Source organism: Athene noctua, chromosome Z, assembly GCF_965140245.1.
Source record: "Athene noctua chromosome Z, bAthNoc1.hap1.1, whole genome shotgun sequence".
In the NCBI taxonomy this organism is placed as follows: domain Eukaryota; kingdom Metazoa; phylum Chordata; class Aves; order Strigiformes; family Strigidae; genus Athene; species Athene noctua.
The window spans coordinates 72,947,302-72,963,430 of NC_134077.1; the positions used below are offsets into that span (position 1 = coordinate 72,947,302).

Sequence of the window (16,129 nt, forward strand, 5' to 3'; positions counted from 1 at the left end):
GTGTTAGTCAAGTAGATTTTTAACTTTTACTCAGTTAATTCTTCTTTGTCTGTGAAAGGAAGGTTTGAAAATAAAATTCTGTGCAATGATGGAAACTGTATTAGTTTTACAATTGTATTATTACTAATAAAAATACTAATTATGTGCTGTATGTTTCCCTCCAGCCCATCTCTGACAGCATTTATGCCTTTCTATTATTGCGTGTCTGGCTAGTGAAGTAGGGCTATAAATTTATTTTACTGTAAAAATAGCGACAGTGATCATACCTTGGATGACAGTGGACAGCCTTGAAGAGATTTCAGTAAATTTGGGTAAGGTACCTCTCACCAGATTCTAGTATAATTTGTAATACAGCAGTGTTTTCCTTTCTAAACAGGTGCTGCAAACTAGGAAATGGTGCTAATGAAAAAGTCAGTATTTGCTCTTTACGATGGTGCAGGCATGGCAGAAGATGCATTGTGAAATATTGTTCTCTTGTGTGTTACAGATCTGAATGCATCACAGACCCAGTGTCCCCAGACAAGCATTCCAAACTAGGCACCCATCCAGCTGCCAGGGGTAGAAGCACAGCTGCTGAACCACCAGCTTGAGAGCCTGCAGGATGCAGAAGGAGGAGGCAGAGTAGAGGAGAAGATTGTTTACCTCTGAGGCTCTTTTTCTAATCTCAGTAGCACTTTGGAAATATAACTCTGTTTGCTTTTCTGAATGTCCATAGTTGTTCTGTAAGACCAAATGGCTTTAAGGATAGTATTTAATATGCAGTGCAAGATTTTCCCCATGATAAATATAATGGTTAAATTATTCTGAAGCCTTTGTTTCATAATCTTTAATTTATGACATGATTTCAAATGCTTTGTGAGAAGCGATGGGTAGCAGAGGAGACTTACAATTTGGAACTTTAAAAATGCCACAAAGAACTGTGAAAGCTAGTGTTGATTTTCTCTAGAGTCCTCTTTTTAAAAGGACAAGCTAAGAGAGATGGGCCTGTTATTTGAGATTTCAGAGTATGGATCGTTAACCTTCTGAAAGTTGTCATATAATGTGAGCATATAGCAATATAAAAATGATGGCTATAGTCTTTGCTGAAATGTGCTATGAACCCTTAACTACTGGGTTGCTTTCCTTATCCCCCGGCTCAGGAACTGCTCAGAAGAGGATGTTTTTACGGTCTCAACTTAATTGGGTAGTTTTAAATGTTTGTTCACGTCCCAAAGCTTATCATCATTTTGGTACTATTGCCAGTTTCTGTGCAGAGATGGTGTAAATCAGTTTGTTATTGTATTATAATATCTCATTTCAGTAAGTGCCCTTACACATTAAAATTTACCAGATTAAGCCATTTCACTGATCAAAAGAAAAGAAAGGGGAAAAATAGTAGGCTTTTAGCTAACTCTTCTGAAACTCTGCTGCTTTCCCACGTAAAAGCCAGCTAGATTCCTGCCTTTAGGTTCACGGGATCATCAGTGTGTTAGGCAGTAAGAAGCCAGGACCTGTTTCATGCCTTTTTGTCTTTCAGAAATATTTGTACACTTCTGTCGACTTGAATAAATGTTCTGTGCGTTTCTGCAAAACTGTAACTTCAATTCATTGTTGGGTCCTCCAGAGAAGTTTGATACCAGAAGGGGAAAAAAAGTAAAATCTCCTTGCCTGGTTCACACTCTGCCCTGCTACAGATGTGCCTGCCTTGGTCCAGCACAGCCAAAGCTGTGCTCCAGGCACCTCAGCTGGTAAAACCAAGGATGTGCCTATTCAGGAAGGCACGGGCAGTCCTCTGGAGTGGCCAGGTGCTCGCTTAGTTTGGCTGATGGCAGTGGCAGCAGTGCAGCAGGGATGCAGCTGCGCAGCTGCTGGATCAGTGCTGCTTCACATCTGCCCAGCTCATGGGGCAGAGGAGCACAGGATTGCCCCTGCCCGTTGGTCTGGATAAGGCCCAAGCATTGTATGGTAACCATTTTACCCTAAGCCTTGCATTGTGGAAGATCTTTTGCAGGGGGCAGAGTTTTAGACAGGTGTTTGTCAGCAAGCATTTCTTAATGCAGAGGATTCTCTTCCAGGAACTTCCGTGCTATTGGGAATATTCAAAAGCAGAGCTTTCTGAGATGAGTCTTACTGGGCTACTTAGACTAGCTGTTGGTGTCTTGGGTTAAGAACTGAGCAACTGACATTCTTGATGAGTAGGACCTGATTCCCAGCTGGTATTAACTGGTGTGCCAGTGTTATGAGGGGAAGATTGAACCTGAAGATGAATTTTCCGATTTCTATTTCCAGCCTTCAAGACTCCTGCTCATCTGACAGCACTTTTTTAATATGTCTCCTTATAAGAAAAAAATCCCTTTTAGGATTTCTGGAAATGTTTTACCTTCTTTTTCACAGTTAGACTGAAATGAAAATGGGAATCCAACCTCTCTTAAGGGTCCTAGAGTAAGGACAGTCCACAGCCTCTCTATTATACCAGTCAGCAATGAATTCAGGGTTGTCATCTGGACAGCTTTTTGGCAAATTTCTGAATAGCCAGACCAGGTTCTTGGGATGTAGTATGTCCCAGAATATGTGCATTTTGCAGGGACCAGATGGAAATTGGGAAAATCTGAGTTATTTTCTCTGCAATTTCTCTCTCTGCATTTTATTATGCCTTTGTTGGAACATCTGGTACTGGTTACTGTCAAATCCAAGCTGCTGGATGGATAGCTGGTGTCCCAGCCTGGTGTGGGAATTCCCATGTAAGCATCTTGCCACTGGGAGAGGAAGAGAGAATACTGCTTCTCTCATCAGTTTTAATTGAGGGACTGGGAGTTAAAAAGTGGCCGGCTGGAACTTCAGCTGTTGTGCAAATTCCTCGAGTCCCCTAACATCAGGCAGCATCTTATTTTGCTCACCTGTGTTTACAGTAAAACTTCTGGCACTCAAAGAAGGCAAAGGCAGGAAACAGGTGGCCTCTAGATTTAGGTATTTTAATTGTAGAAAATGTTTAAACTATAGGCCAGTATGGTCTCGGCAGGTGCTCTTTGTAACAAGATTATTATGCACTCTGAACTCTGTCCTTTATTTGGGTATTTCTTAATACAGAGCAGAATTTTAATGCAACCTCGACAAGACTCAGCCGTTTTAGCAGACACCATTTTCAGTAATTGTCAGGCATATATTAATGATTTGTCTTATTTTTTATTAGAAAAATATATTCAGAAGTTCTCCCCTTCACCTTTATTATTGTTTTGAAGTGGATTTATTTGCAAGGCATGTTGTTTTTATTTTTAACTCATTCCATATATTGTGTTTTCTTTCTGCTGTGCTTCTCGAGGCTTCTCGCCTCTGAAAGCTCAAAATCGAATATAGTAATTTATTTCGGTGTTTAAATTAAAGGAACAAATGCTGTACCACAAATCTCCACTGCACTGGGCTTCTCTCTGTTTTTTCTTTTGTTAACTTTCTTTCATCGTCTAATGAAGGGGTGATTTCTTTACTGTCATACCTAGAGTTTGTCCAGCATTTTCTCCTTAATTTTGTAGCATTCTAGTAAAGCTGTCGTATCTGACAACTTTGAGAGATTTTTAAGGGAAACTCCCAAGAAAGCTTTTTTCAGCAGATCTGTAAAAATGGTAAAGAAGGAATTCATGAAGGGCTCAACCTTACAGTGGGCTGGATCCAGAACCTTAGATTTATGCATTTAGTCACTTACAGAATGAGGTCAAAACAGAACAAATGCTTCACTTGGCTGCTGTTTAAAGTAAACAACACACTTAGCTGCATTTTTAAGAGATTTTTCACAAAGCTTGGCCATGTAATTTTCAAATGCCTACATTAAATACAGATTAGGCTCTCAGCAAAACTCCCCAAAGGTTGTTTACTAAAGTGATTTAAAAAAAAAAATGTTAATATTTGCCATATAAGGAACATAAATCATTTTACTTAGAGTGCCCTGTGGGCTGCATTAACTTATATGCTGCCCATTTAAGCTAAAAAAAAGAGTAAGATTTTTCACTGCTTCTTAATCAGCTAAGTGCAAATTCTGAAGTAATGTGCCATAACACTGGTAAAATCATGTTCATTCAGAGAAAAGCAGACTGTGCTGTGGTAAGTAACATGTACAACTTGCTCTGACTGAATTTTGAAAGCAGAGTTGCAGATGAGGCAGTTTTCCTTATGCATTTGATGACAAATGGGGAAATAGTGTGGCTGCTCAGATACCTTCTAATGAATATTCTGTTTGAAAAGAATTCTAACCCCAAAACTTTCCCATCCAAAGCCTTACTGTGCCCAGTTTGTATTACAGAGGTAGAAACAGCATAGATTATGGGCCATTAGAGTACTGTAACAGGTTGGATGTCTGCTCTTTCTTAGGGAATTGCAGTCACTTTGTGACTCTTTTTGCCAAGGTAAATGGATGAATTTGTTGTTTTCTCATCCCTAGTAAAGATCTATATGTAGAATCACTGCAGAAGTAGCTGTGAATATTCTTGACAATCCTAATCATAAACACAGCTACATGTTAACCTCCAAAAAAGGTTTTCCTGTCTCACTTGCTGCAAGGTTCTGAGATAAGACTCCGAGGATGGCCTGAATTCAATAGCTTGAATTTTGCATAAAGGCTCCCTTTGGCAGACTGATGTGAAACCAGGTTTTATTTTTTCAGTATAAAGGAAAAACCTTATAGGATAACCTTACTGACATTAATCTGAAGTGTTCGAGTTAATACAGCCCTTTTCTCTACAGAAGTGCATCAGACAATAGACTACTGGGCTTCTTGTATCAAGAGATCACCAAAGACTAAAAGGATTGTGGAGGAACTTGCGTTTTGTGGGCCATGGTGGTGAAATGGTCCAGATATGTCATCTGGCAATGTCAGTGCTTTTCACTGACACGCAGAGCAGTGTTGGCAGCAGCTCTACCCAGGTCAGTAGTTGGCTCCCAGATACGCAGAGAACTATGTTTCCTATGCTGGGGATCAGCTATGCAGAAGTTTCTTCCTCTTCTCCTTGCTCATTCATTTGCAGTCTCAGATGAGGATATTCCCATCTCTTACATGGAAGGGCTCCGACACAGGGAGGTCTGCAACATCCACCAAATTCTGAGATTGAGTCTTGAAATATTCTGCGTGAAGACCAGGAGGAGAGAAAAGAAACATGCAAAAGGCACTCTGGGTATACAGAAGGCAGAAAGAGTGTCCCCTACCATGGTATGTTTTCTAGGGTCCTTCATGGAACAAGCTTTTTTTATTTGGAGAAAAAAACCCAGTAATTATCACATACTGGTTTAGATGCTGTGTTTTTTAAATCCAGTGCCATATGGAGTGAGGATCAGATATTTACAACAGTGACAGTGAAGCTGAAACAAAGAATTTCTCCTATGGTGGCTGCTTAACAGACCCAAGGGAACTTTCTTATGAGCTTTCCATAAAACTGCCCAACCATGCCTACAGGAGATATGCAGTGGTGTGAACCTTTCGCTAACCCAGGTTACCACTAACAACAAAGGCCTGCATGGATGAACAATCCCATGAACTGAAGACAGTTTGTCAAGATCAGCATGAGTCCCCTGCTCTCCTATTCAAGTGAACGAACAGGATGTCTGCATTCTCCGCATTCAGCTCATTGAGGATTCTCAGGTCAAGCTGTAAACCTACTTGTGCTCCTCTTGAATACTGCAAGAAACATGAGAAATTGGTGTAATTTCTGATTAAAGTAATTCCTCACCTGAAATTAAAGTTTTCCTCTTTTTCTACATGCACACAGCTGTCCTAGCACTGCTGAATGAATGCTACAACAAGCTTTTGTGGATCAATTATAAACTCACCAAACCAAACCCAATCCAGATACAAAGGCAGCCAAGAGAAATAACTTTAACAGCACTGACTGAGCATCTCCTGCTTTCAGTCAGTGGAGGGTAACCATTCTCATCCTCTGAGGCCTCTCTACAGCTTCTGATGCTGTTGAGTACGTGCTACTGATGTCCCATATGTGTAAGGAGCAAGGTTTCAGCGTGATGTACTCAAATTGTCAGTGAAAAGGAAAATATCAGGAGTGAAATTGCCTCTCTGCTGATACTGCTTTCCTTTGCAGAGTCCCACATGACCAGATGTGGTCTGATTTTAAACCTATGTGCAAGCACCAGGTGAACTGGCAAGGTGGCACAGACTTCAGAAAATTATCTCCAAGTGCCTGATGCTTGAGTAATAGCAAAATAGCTTGTATCTCAATGAAGTCTGAACAGTGTCAATGCTGCAGGTGAAGGAAGGACTTCGAGGATCCAAAGCTCCTTAGCTTTGTGGCCTTCTTTGAAGCATGCATCAAATCAGTCATTTACTTTGGCAGTGCTTCTAGATGCCCTATGGACAGAAAAAGCTGGCACATACCCATATCCATGAGTAAGATTTCCTTCCATCTTCCAGGTGATGTGAAGACTATCCCACCATGGAAATGATGTCCTGGCCTTGCCTGACCTTCATTTGATACGTAGACTACAGCCTTGCAAAATGTCTGGGCAGTAAGTCATGAGACTGTAGGAAATCCTGTTGCTGTTGTTTAATGCTGTGGAACCTGTCTTAAGGACATCAGACTACCTTCCAGTTGATGCCCAGGTTTTCTGTAGAAAGATTTATAAAGATAAATTTTTTTAGTTTTAAGTCCTCAATAAACATCTAAAGCTCCAGACTAGAGGGCATGTTTGATATTTTTCTGTGTCTGGCACAGCAGAATTTTTTATCATCAGGTGAAACTCAAGGGTACAGGAGGCAAAACTTGCTTGTGGCTTATCCATGGTTGGGGCGTGAAGTCCCTGAGGAACTACAGGCCCTTGCTAATGTTGCAGGTGAGCTATGAAGCATGTTCTTCCGGATGGCCCTTAACAGGAACGGTGGGTAATTATGAACTGCCAGACAAAGTGATACTGACTCAAGAACAAGTGATTGGGGAAATAAACAGCACAAGAAATAGTAGAAACCGCTTCTTCTGTACAGTGTTGAGGGAGTTACTGATGGAAAAAATCCATATAGGAGTTCTATGAAATTACATTAAAACATGAATTTGTTACTTGATTGGGGGTTTTGTTAACTAGGCTTTATTACGTAATTAAATTACTGGATATCTCCACTGATGAAAGTAAAGCTGAATATGATAGACTGGACATAATGTGGCAGAAGAATTCACAGCCAGATAGCAGGAAGGATTATCTCCATTCTTGGAGGTGCCAGGTCCTGCCTCTTAGTCCATCACTACTCCATGATTGCCACCCCCTCCCCTGCCCAGCACAAAACCAGGATGCTCTGGGCCCTTTCCAGCAGGCATCTGGCCAGGGCTCTTCTACCCAAGAACAGAGCTGTGAGCATGTGGGGATCTAGCCCACAAGCCTGGCCCATGGTGGTGAGCATGGTTTCCCCATGCTGCCAGTGTCCCCTCTATGCTAAAATGGGTATTTCTTCTGTATTGTAGAGTAGCTGTGAACTACATATATCACACAAGCAGTTTCTCATATATTTGGTGCTCTCTGTTATGTTGCCATTTCAGCTACTATTAAAAGACAAAGATATGAAGTAGTGCCTTCTGAAATTCAACATCTCTGTGAAAATTCAAAATTAATTTATGTTTTTAGAAAGCAACAAAGGTCAGGAATGGTTATAATAACATGTGTGTTGTTTAATCTTCAAAGCAAGTTTTACCTGTAGAGGTCCATAATTTACTCAGCAAATACTGTTCCTCTTACTTCAAAAGGAAGCAATAATTAGATTATCCCTAGACTTGGATTAACATTTAATTTGTACATATCTTCAGAGCAACATAGTTGTCTGCAAACAATAGCAAAATAATTCTTTTCAAACCTGTGTGTATGCTGTCAGTGTTTAAAGTTTTATTTTAATATCCAGAGGAAAGATATGGCAGTGTATGAGATGCAAACACTCAGATATTTTCCAAGCCAACGTGCCCTCCATCCACTTGTCACTGCTGCACAGGCACAGTCTGAAGCTGCTTGCTCCTGCCTCCTTCCCACCCGCTTGAGTCACTTGTTACGTTTTTTTGGGTTTTTGTTTTTTTATAGAAGAATAATTTGTGGGTTTACAGGATGATAACTGGTAGGTGTGATTCTGGCTCCACACAGCACCCTGCTCCAGCCCCACCAAGGGACCCTGGCCTGGGGGCACAGGGGTCCTCTGCCAGCCACTTCCCACAGCTGCCCCCGGGTTAGGCACTTCCTGCGCGGAAAACAGCAGGGACAGCTCATGCTTCCCTCTTTGTGGCTGTCCTAAGAGGTTTTATCCAAACAGTCTCTCAGTGCCATGCTAGCTATGGGAGAGGCTGGGTGGGCAATGGGTTGCTCCTGGCCTTTGGCCATCAGGACTCCCTTCGACAGGGGGCTGAGATGAGCTTTTTATTCCTGGGAAGCACCGGGTCCTGCCACCCAGCTGGCAGAACAGCCTGACACCATCATGGTGGAGACATCGAGTCCAGTACCTCATTCAATGTAGCTATAAAGAGCATGAGGCTGAAAATCAAGAATGGGAGTCTCTTGCCCACCCAACAATTGAAACAAGCAACTCTTCCATTAGCTGTAACAGCTGCTGTTACTCCATCCTCCATTAAGATTTAAATAATGGGGATCAAACCTTGACAAAACAAGTGTTTGGAGCCTAAATTGATAAGATATCAGAACTAGAGAGATAGTACATACACTGAGGAAATAACTTTTTGCTATAGATACTTTGATAATTGCCTTTATGATACGAGTTGCAGGCGCAATACTACAAAATACGCCTATTCATTTTCTGAAGCCCGAGAATTTCTTTTAAACTTAAGTAAGTGGTAATGGGCTTCTTTCTAGACTTTGAAAAGGAGCGTGTCTACTTTAATGTGACTTAGCTTGAATGCCATTATAAATTTTAATGAGGTAATGCATGAGAAGGGGTCAAGTAAAGCAAGGACTACTTCTGTTCCCATCAACACCGACACTACATTGCTAACACAGAAATAATTCTGTGGCCATAATTTGAGTAAAATATGTAGTGTTAAGATGCTCTATTGAATATTTCAAGTCAGGGGAGTCTGAGCATTGTTGCCATGGGGACCATGTGAAAGTTGGATTAATTAAGGCCTAAGCAGATGCTGTGGAGTATGTAGTGTCATTTCTGCTTTCTAGTTGTAATTAATGTGCATGTGTGGGGGATGAGAAACAAGGAAAGAGAAAGATACCCGTGTTAATTTGTGTGTGGCAGCTTTTCAGGTAAAATGAATTATTGGTATATGAAAAATGGTGCCTCTACACATACTAAAAATATGGATTCAAAAAGAAGGAAAAAAGGGACTATCAGTCAACATCTAACTGGGTCATTATATTTCACATGAAAATACCAGAATGAAAGACACCATCTTCCCTCCATGTTCCTACAAAATTCAGGAATTCAGAAGAGCCAGTTAACCTGTGAAATAGATTAAGACTAAAGAGTAGCATTTAATGTTTAGCCTAGAAAGCACAAACATATAATAACTTTTGGAGCCTTTTTATGCATACTTAAATTCATGCATGCAAAGAGAGAGGGCTTATACACATGCATGTGTATGTAAAGTTTAGGCCTCCGTGCTGTTTTACTGAAGTCTGTTTGGTACTGCTGAGCTCAAAGGAAGCACTGAAACATAATTTCAAACCTCTTTCCTTGTGCTCAATGAGCATTTCCTCTATTGCTATAGTAGGGCCTGAGATCTTTAAGACAGCGTTAAATTCTTTCCTCTTTGCCTGATGGTGAGGGAGTAGCTTCAGCATGTGCCCTAAGCTTCACAGAGAAAGTTTTTTGGCCATAAGAGAGGAGCAGCATCCTCCAAAGAGGGAGGTGGATGTGGTAGTGGGCATGTGCTTTTACACCACAACTCCTGTTCTCCCTCCACCCTTGCATGGGGAGGTCAACAGTCCCAAATTTTCAAAGCCTTATCCAAAAGCAAGAGGAAGGAAGAAAATCACAAGGTATTCCATGGAAAAAACATTACCTGAACTTGTTTTTTTGAGGAGGTGGGAATACAGTACTCTGGAGCAGCTGTGGATGATTTGTGAATAACTGGTTGTGTGGGGAGTGTAGCTGCTTGAAAAAGAAATGCAAAAAGTATTTATAGTGTTTTCTAAGAATATTTCATTGTAAAGAAATCAGCTTCTCAGAACTGCACATGTTTTCTACAGTAAAGTCTTTGCAATGTGCCCAGGTGAAATTTTGCAAAAGCCCAACAGCTTTGTGTTCTAAGAGGACAAATGTCAAGCATTTCTTGATTAGAAAATCTGTTCTTAACACTCCTAGTAGTAAGATAAAATTAGACATTTTTGTTTAAAGAAGTAGAGGGCAAGAGCAAGAATATTAACTTGCTGAGAGCTGTTAAATATTTCTATGGCACAATTCTCATCCTGGATCCTATTTTAAAAAATTGTTTTCTAAGTACATTTGGCAAAATTTCATACTCAAGTCTGCTGCTCATATAACAATAAGGTACTTGAAATAATTGGGTTTTTAAATAGAATTATTTGTAGTGTAAAACTCTCTGAATCATCTGTGTGACTGAGGAATGAAAAGTGATGGATTTTTTCCAGATTGTGAGAAATAACAGCCAGTCTAATGAGTGCTGAAGCATGTCTCTTTCCCAGGTGCTCAATTCTCTCCAATTTGCCTGCTAAATCTGCTGCATTTTCTGCTCGTTTCTTAATATTCAAGGATTATCTCAGATGCTCTCTTGGGAAATGTGGCTTCCTTAGGGTTATGGAAATAATTAGAAAAGATTACAGCCTGCTTTTTGAATGAATCTAGATTTATTTCTGGTTTTCTCATTGCTAATGAGAGGCTTGCTTGTTCTTACTTTGATTTAGAAAACTTTTTTACAGAAAGAAAAATACAATCTAATCCACAATGTGAAAAAATAAATCTTTGAAAGAAAGTTAAAAAATCAACTCAAAATGGCTGAGCAGTTTAGATCAAAGGAATATGCCTAGATTAAACATATATAAACTTTTAAATAGAAAGGACCGAAGTAGACTGGAGGTATTGATTCAGCTACCATGTCACTAGAAAAAGTCAGAAATTAAATGATCCATCTAGCAGGAGTGTCCCAGATTTGTGAGGAATTTCAAGTGCATTTAGTTCAAGTAAATGTACTTTTGTCTCTGCCCCAGTCCTGAACCTTTAAGCAAATGAAATCTGTACCATTTCTATAATTTCATGTAGAATTTTCTCTTTAGACACATAGAACAGTTTCATCAAGAGCATACATTCCCAATGTACCATTCTAGCCTTTCCTTATATAGTTTCTGAACACATGTATTTTGTTACCAGCTACTCAATTTCAATGGCAATTTAGATGCTTTCTCAGTTTCAGGTAGATGCCCAAATACCATTTTGCCCCTGGTTCCTGCTCCTCGGCTCTGGGTTTTTGTATGTTGCTGGCTGATCTTACAGTTACTTGCCATCTTTTTCTGTCAAGAACTATTTGTTCCTTTTGTGAGTAATACACAGTGAAATGTTGCTATGATTTTATATTTACATGAAAGCCTTCCTACAATTCCTTATTAGATCACCTTCACAAACGATTCTTTTTTCCTAGCCTTTAAATTCATCTTTATTTTCCCTGAGGTCCTTAATTGTCTGCCTTCCTTAATGAAACTATTAACTGAATGATAACTCTTAAAATGATCTTTTGTATTTGAAAGGTTCTTGGAATATGCCTACACAAACCAACACCATTAAGAGCCTTCAGCTAGGTATAAATCAACTATCTGGGACACTAGACAAAATGTAGCTGTGATAACCTCAAGCCCCACATGTGCTAAACTCCTTGTCAGGGAGAATGACATGCAGTGAGTGCCATACATGTATCAGAAGTGTTTGTGGTATCCAAGCTAGCTAGCTGAAATAGACCTTGGACATCAGTAAGGTGTTTTGCATCTTTCATGTCAAAAACCCCCGGGGCTTTCTCAGGAGTTGTTTCGTGCTAAAACTATTGAACAGGGCAGAGAGTGTCATTCATGTTCTGTATTTGTGCGTTAATTTCTTTCCCTAGCACGTACTGCTGAATTTATGACTTGACTTCTTTAGCAAGGTTTTTGATACGGCTTCTCCTGTCACTCCTGAAACCATATTGGACAGAGTAGTTGTTAATAAAGATAAATTCAAAAGTCTTTCATCTCTGCTGGAGTAATGCTAGGCAGCAGTGAGTCTAGAATGTGGGGGATCCAACCCAAGGGACCTGGAGACCCAGAAAAGGAGTGGTGGGCCCCAGTGTACCAGCCAAGCTGAGTAAGCAATGTACCCTTGCAGTGGGGAATGCAGAACTGCATATTCAGCAGTGTTAGCAAAAGCATAGCCAGCAGGTCAAGGGAAGCAATTATTTCATTCCACTGGGTACTTGTGAAGCTATTTCAAGCCTGGGGACCCAGTACAAGACAGTTATTGAAAACTGGAGTTTGGTGGTCCAAAGCAGGATGGAGCAGATGCCATACAAGGCTTAGTCCATGGAAGAGAGACCTGAGCTGGGATCTTACTGCTGCGTTCACCTACCTAATGGGGAATATAGAGAAGATGGAGCCAGACATCTCTCAAGAGTTGCTCAGTGAAAGAACAGGAAGCAGCAGATGAGAAAAGCAGCAAGGGCAATTCCTACTGCATTTAAAGGAAAAACTCTTCACCACGGTGGGATCACATGCTGTGACAGGTAGTGCAAAGAAACTGAGGCATCTCTATCCTTGGGTATTTTCAGAATGTTTAAGAATATTTCAAAATCTAGCCAAGACCCTGGGCAACCTGGCTTAACCTGGAGTTAGCTCTGCTTTGAGAATGTTGGACCATACACTTCTAGGGATCCCCTTCAGCTTACTCTCTGATTTTGTGAGAATCACTATTAAATCTGTCCTGTCTCATCCCATCTACCAGTATATAAAAGCTCTATTGTCTGCATTGCTCCACTAGAGTCTTAGCATTTCGTTTGGGTTTTACCATGTCCTTCATTCTGATCCTGACTTAGAAGGCATATAACAGGTACTTAACTGCTGTGGAACAGACAAGTTTCTACTCTTATTTAAAATTCCATACTCTGCAATTACACAGAATTATTTTCTATCAATACAATTCTAGTGGTCACAGTTCTTTACCCTGGATTTTATTACGCATTCACTGCTCTTTGTAGGGGACAAGATGTAACTGTTTTACCTCAAGTGTAACACAAAAAAGGAGTTTTGCTTCTCTGGATTATTTGTTTTGTTTCACTTTCAATTTAGCTGATCTTCTGTAGGTGGTAGGTTCAGGAGATAAACTGGAATATTTTTTTCTTAAAATATTCATCTTGGACTGAAGAACACAAGGCTTGGCTTCACATACTGTCTAGAAATAATACCTAAGGCAACCAAGGATCTGAAACATAATAAACATCAGTCCACATTGTTTCAGTTGTTTATCAAAGCTACAGAATAAAATCTTAGCTAACATAGAATTTGCTGCTGAAAACTCATGATCTTAATAGGTATTTTTGCACATGCATTATAATACATACTCAAATTTTTGTCTTTTTTTTTTTATGCATTTAAATCCTATAATTATTTTTAAGATAGAGGATTGAATTTCAAGTACTTTCCCTTGCACTGATATGAAGTTTGAGGTTACATGGGGCTTTCTTTAAGCTTTTTAAGAACCCATTGAAGTGAAGGGGAAGACTCACATTGGGTTTAATGGGCCCAGGACAAATGCCCTTGTGAGCATTTGGGAAAAGTGCCAGCCAGACACACAGGTGTCTATTTACCAGGGACAGAAGTGATAGCGGTGTGAAAGCCATTACCAGACCACATGGTGTGTCATCATGGGTGTGACAAAGAGGGTGGGGGTGTCTGGTCCTTCTTCCACTGACCTTGGTGGGGTTGCCTGGCACTGCTGCCCACAGCCATGGCTTGGAGAGAGGAAAACATCTACCTCCCAGCAGCAACATAGAGATCCCCAGCTCTCATCCAGAGCTGGCAGAAGGAGATGGAATCATATTATTTAATGACCAGTCAGGCAGCATGCAAAGCATTTCTTTCTCAAGGACGTTAAAGCATTTCGGCCACCACTCCTGGGGCTGGTTCAGAAAGAAAGGCATAGGCTGAGCTGAATCTAGCACCATGTAGCATAAAGAATGTCAGATCCTGCATGCTGAGTGTTAAGACAGCTTATGGGGAGATATTTTTCAGACTCCCCCTGCCACAGTGTGCACCTTCTACACCAGGAGTTAGTACATGGACATTGGGAGATGCTGCTAACAGGTCATGCCAGCAAAGACTCCAGCATCTGGGTACTGCACTGTTCTTAGCTGATGGTTTAAGGATAGGCTGTAGGATGCAGCTGATCAGTAAATAATAGCAGGGAGATAATGAGCTTTCTGACAGACTGAGAGCAATTAGTAAAATTTATTTGAAAATTAAGTAACTTCTGATATTCTTGGATACAAAGAGCAGGATGTCAGGGATGTGGTGAGCTGAGATGATGTATTATTTGATATTTTCAAATTTTTTTTCTCATTAATCATGAAAAGTGGTTTTTTTTTCAGCCTTGCTAAAGGAAAGAACAAAGGCTAAGGGGGGCATGTCTGGCATCTGTCACATCTGAGGATGATATACCCATTTTTTCTGTTTCTTAAATGTCACTGCTTGTTTTGATTTTCTAGTATTGGGATCTGAGTGACTTTCCTTGTTGACAGCCAAGAAAAATTATTTGGAGAAAAGGAAATTAGAAACTTTAAAGATTCATGGGAGTCTGGTCAACATAGCTGCATCACTCTCCTCTCCAAGCCCAAGTGATCTAAAGATGTGAAGAAGGAAGAAAGATAGGAAACTGGTTTCATGATACAGGTGTCATTATCGTTCATGTGCTAGAAGGAAAAAGGGCATCATGGTTTCAGTGTTTCTGTTGCTGGAAAAAGGCAGGAAGAGAGGCATCTTCATAATTCCTGACTCATCCTGGCTTTTCATCCTGTAACCTTTGTGCCACCACCAGTGCTTGCTGCCTGAAGGAAAAAAGGGGGTATGATCAATCCCCCTTCAGGTTTCAGGGTTACCTGGTTGTTGCTGCAGAGCCAAACTGGGTGCAACTGTAGGAGCAAGTGAAGCTCATTTTCATTTTATGGCTGGGAGCTGAGGAAGCAATGATTTACTAAACCAAGGAGTGCCAAAGTTTTCAGCAGCACCGATATCTGATCTCAGAGGTCTGGTCATATTCATCATACGGTCATGCAGCCAATCCTCAAGCACAGAGCCTTTGAGAGGCCATGAATGATACAGGATACTAGAAAAGCAAAGGCCCAGGAAAGTTGTAATGGAGTTGCTGAGACCACCAAAAGGTTAACAGCCAGGAATTCTTCTATATGGATTTCCTAAGACTCTCCTATCTGCCTGATCACAGCCTAACTCTTTGGCATGCCAGACTGCAGCCATTTTTCAGGAAGCACAGAGATAAGGTATACTCTGGGAAACAATGAGTTCAAAATCCAGACTGAGGAAGTGCAGCTGTGTCCTTTCACAAAAACAGGTGCATTTTACTTATATAGGGGGAATACATATAAACAAACAAAAAAATCAGAAAAAAAGCAGGCTTGCAGTCGACATCAAGCCTCCTGTACCTTCACCAGCTACAAGGGTTTTAACCTGCTATTTGCAGATGAGAGCTGATATTTCTGACTATATGTATTCATTGCTCTACTAATTCATTTGATCAGCATTTCACTGGATCATCTGGACCTGATGGCAGAGAGGGGGCATGAAAATTCAGATGCATTGCTCTATCTGTCTGTCTGTCTCTCAACATATCTGTATTTGCTTGTCTGACTATATTTCACTGAGCAGCTATGGGAACCAGAGTCTTGATTATGCTAGTGTAAACCTGTAACTGTATCTTTGACCTCAATGAGTTCATACCCATCTACACCTCTAGTTGAGAGTGAGAATTTGTCCCACTAATTTGCCACTTCTCCAGCTACCTCCTGTCACCCCATGTGGTAGACATGAAATAGAGACTAGTTATCTCTACAGTGCGGCTCTCCCTCAGTAGGCTATCTCCTGGGAATTTATCTCAGATTGTTGAAAAAAATTCATGATCATTGTTTCTGTTTCAACAGTTCTGATAATTGTTTCTATTTCAGCAGTCCTTAGTTTTGTT

At 40.5% G+C, this 16,129-nt stretch overlaps 1 protein-coding gene across 1 annotated transcript in view; it reads left to right on the plus strand.

The window, feature by feature from the left end:
• ARHGEF28 (Rho guanine nucleotide exchange factor 28) overlaps positions 1-1,627 on the plus strand; it is a 61,758-nt gene extending 60,131 nt beyond the window's left edge. The window contains 1 exon segment of the mRNA XM_074931371.1: positions 488-1,627. Coding sequence (XP_074787472.1) covers positions 488-648 — 161 coding nt within the window. The 3' untranslated portion in view covers positions 649-1,627.
• The last annotated feature ends 14,502 nt before the right edge of the window (positions 1,628-16,129 follow it).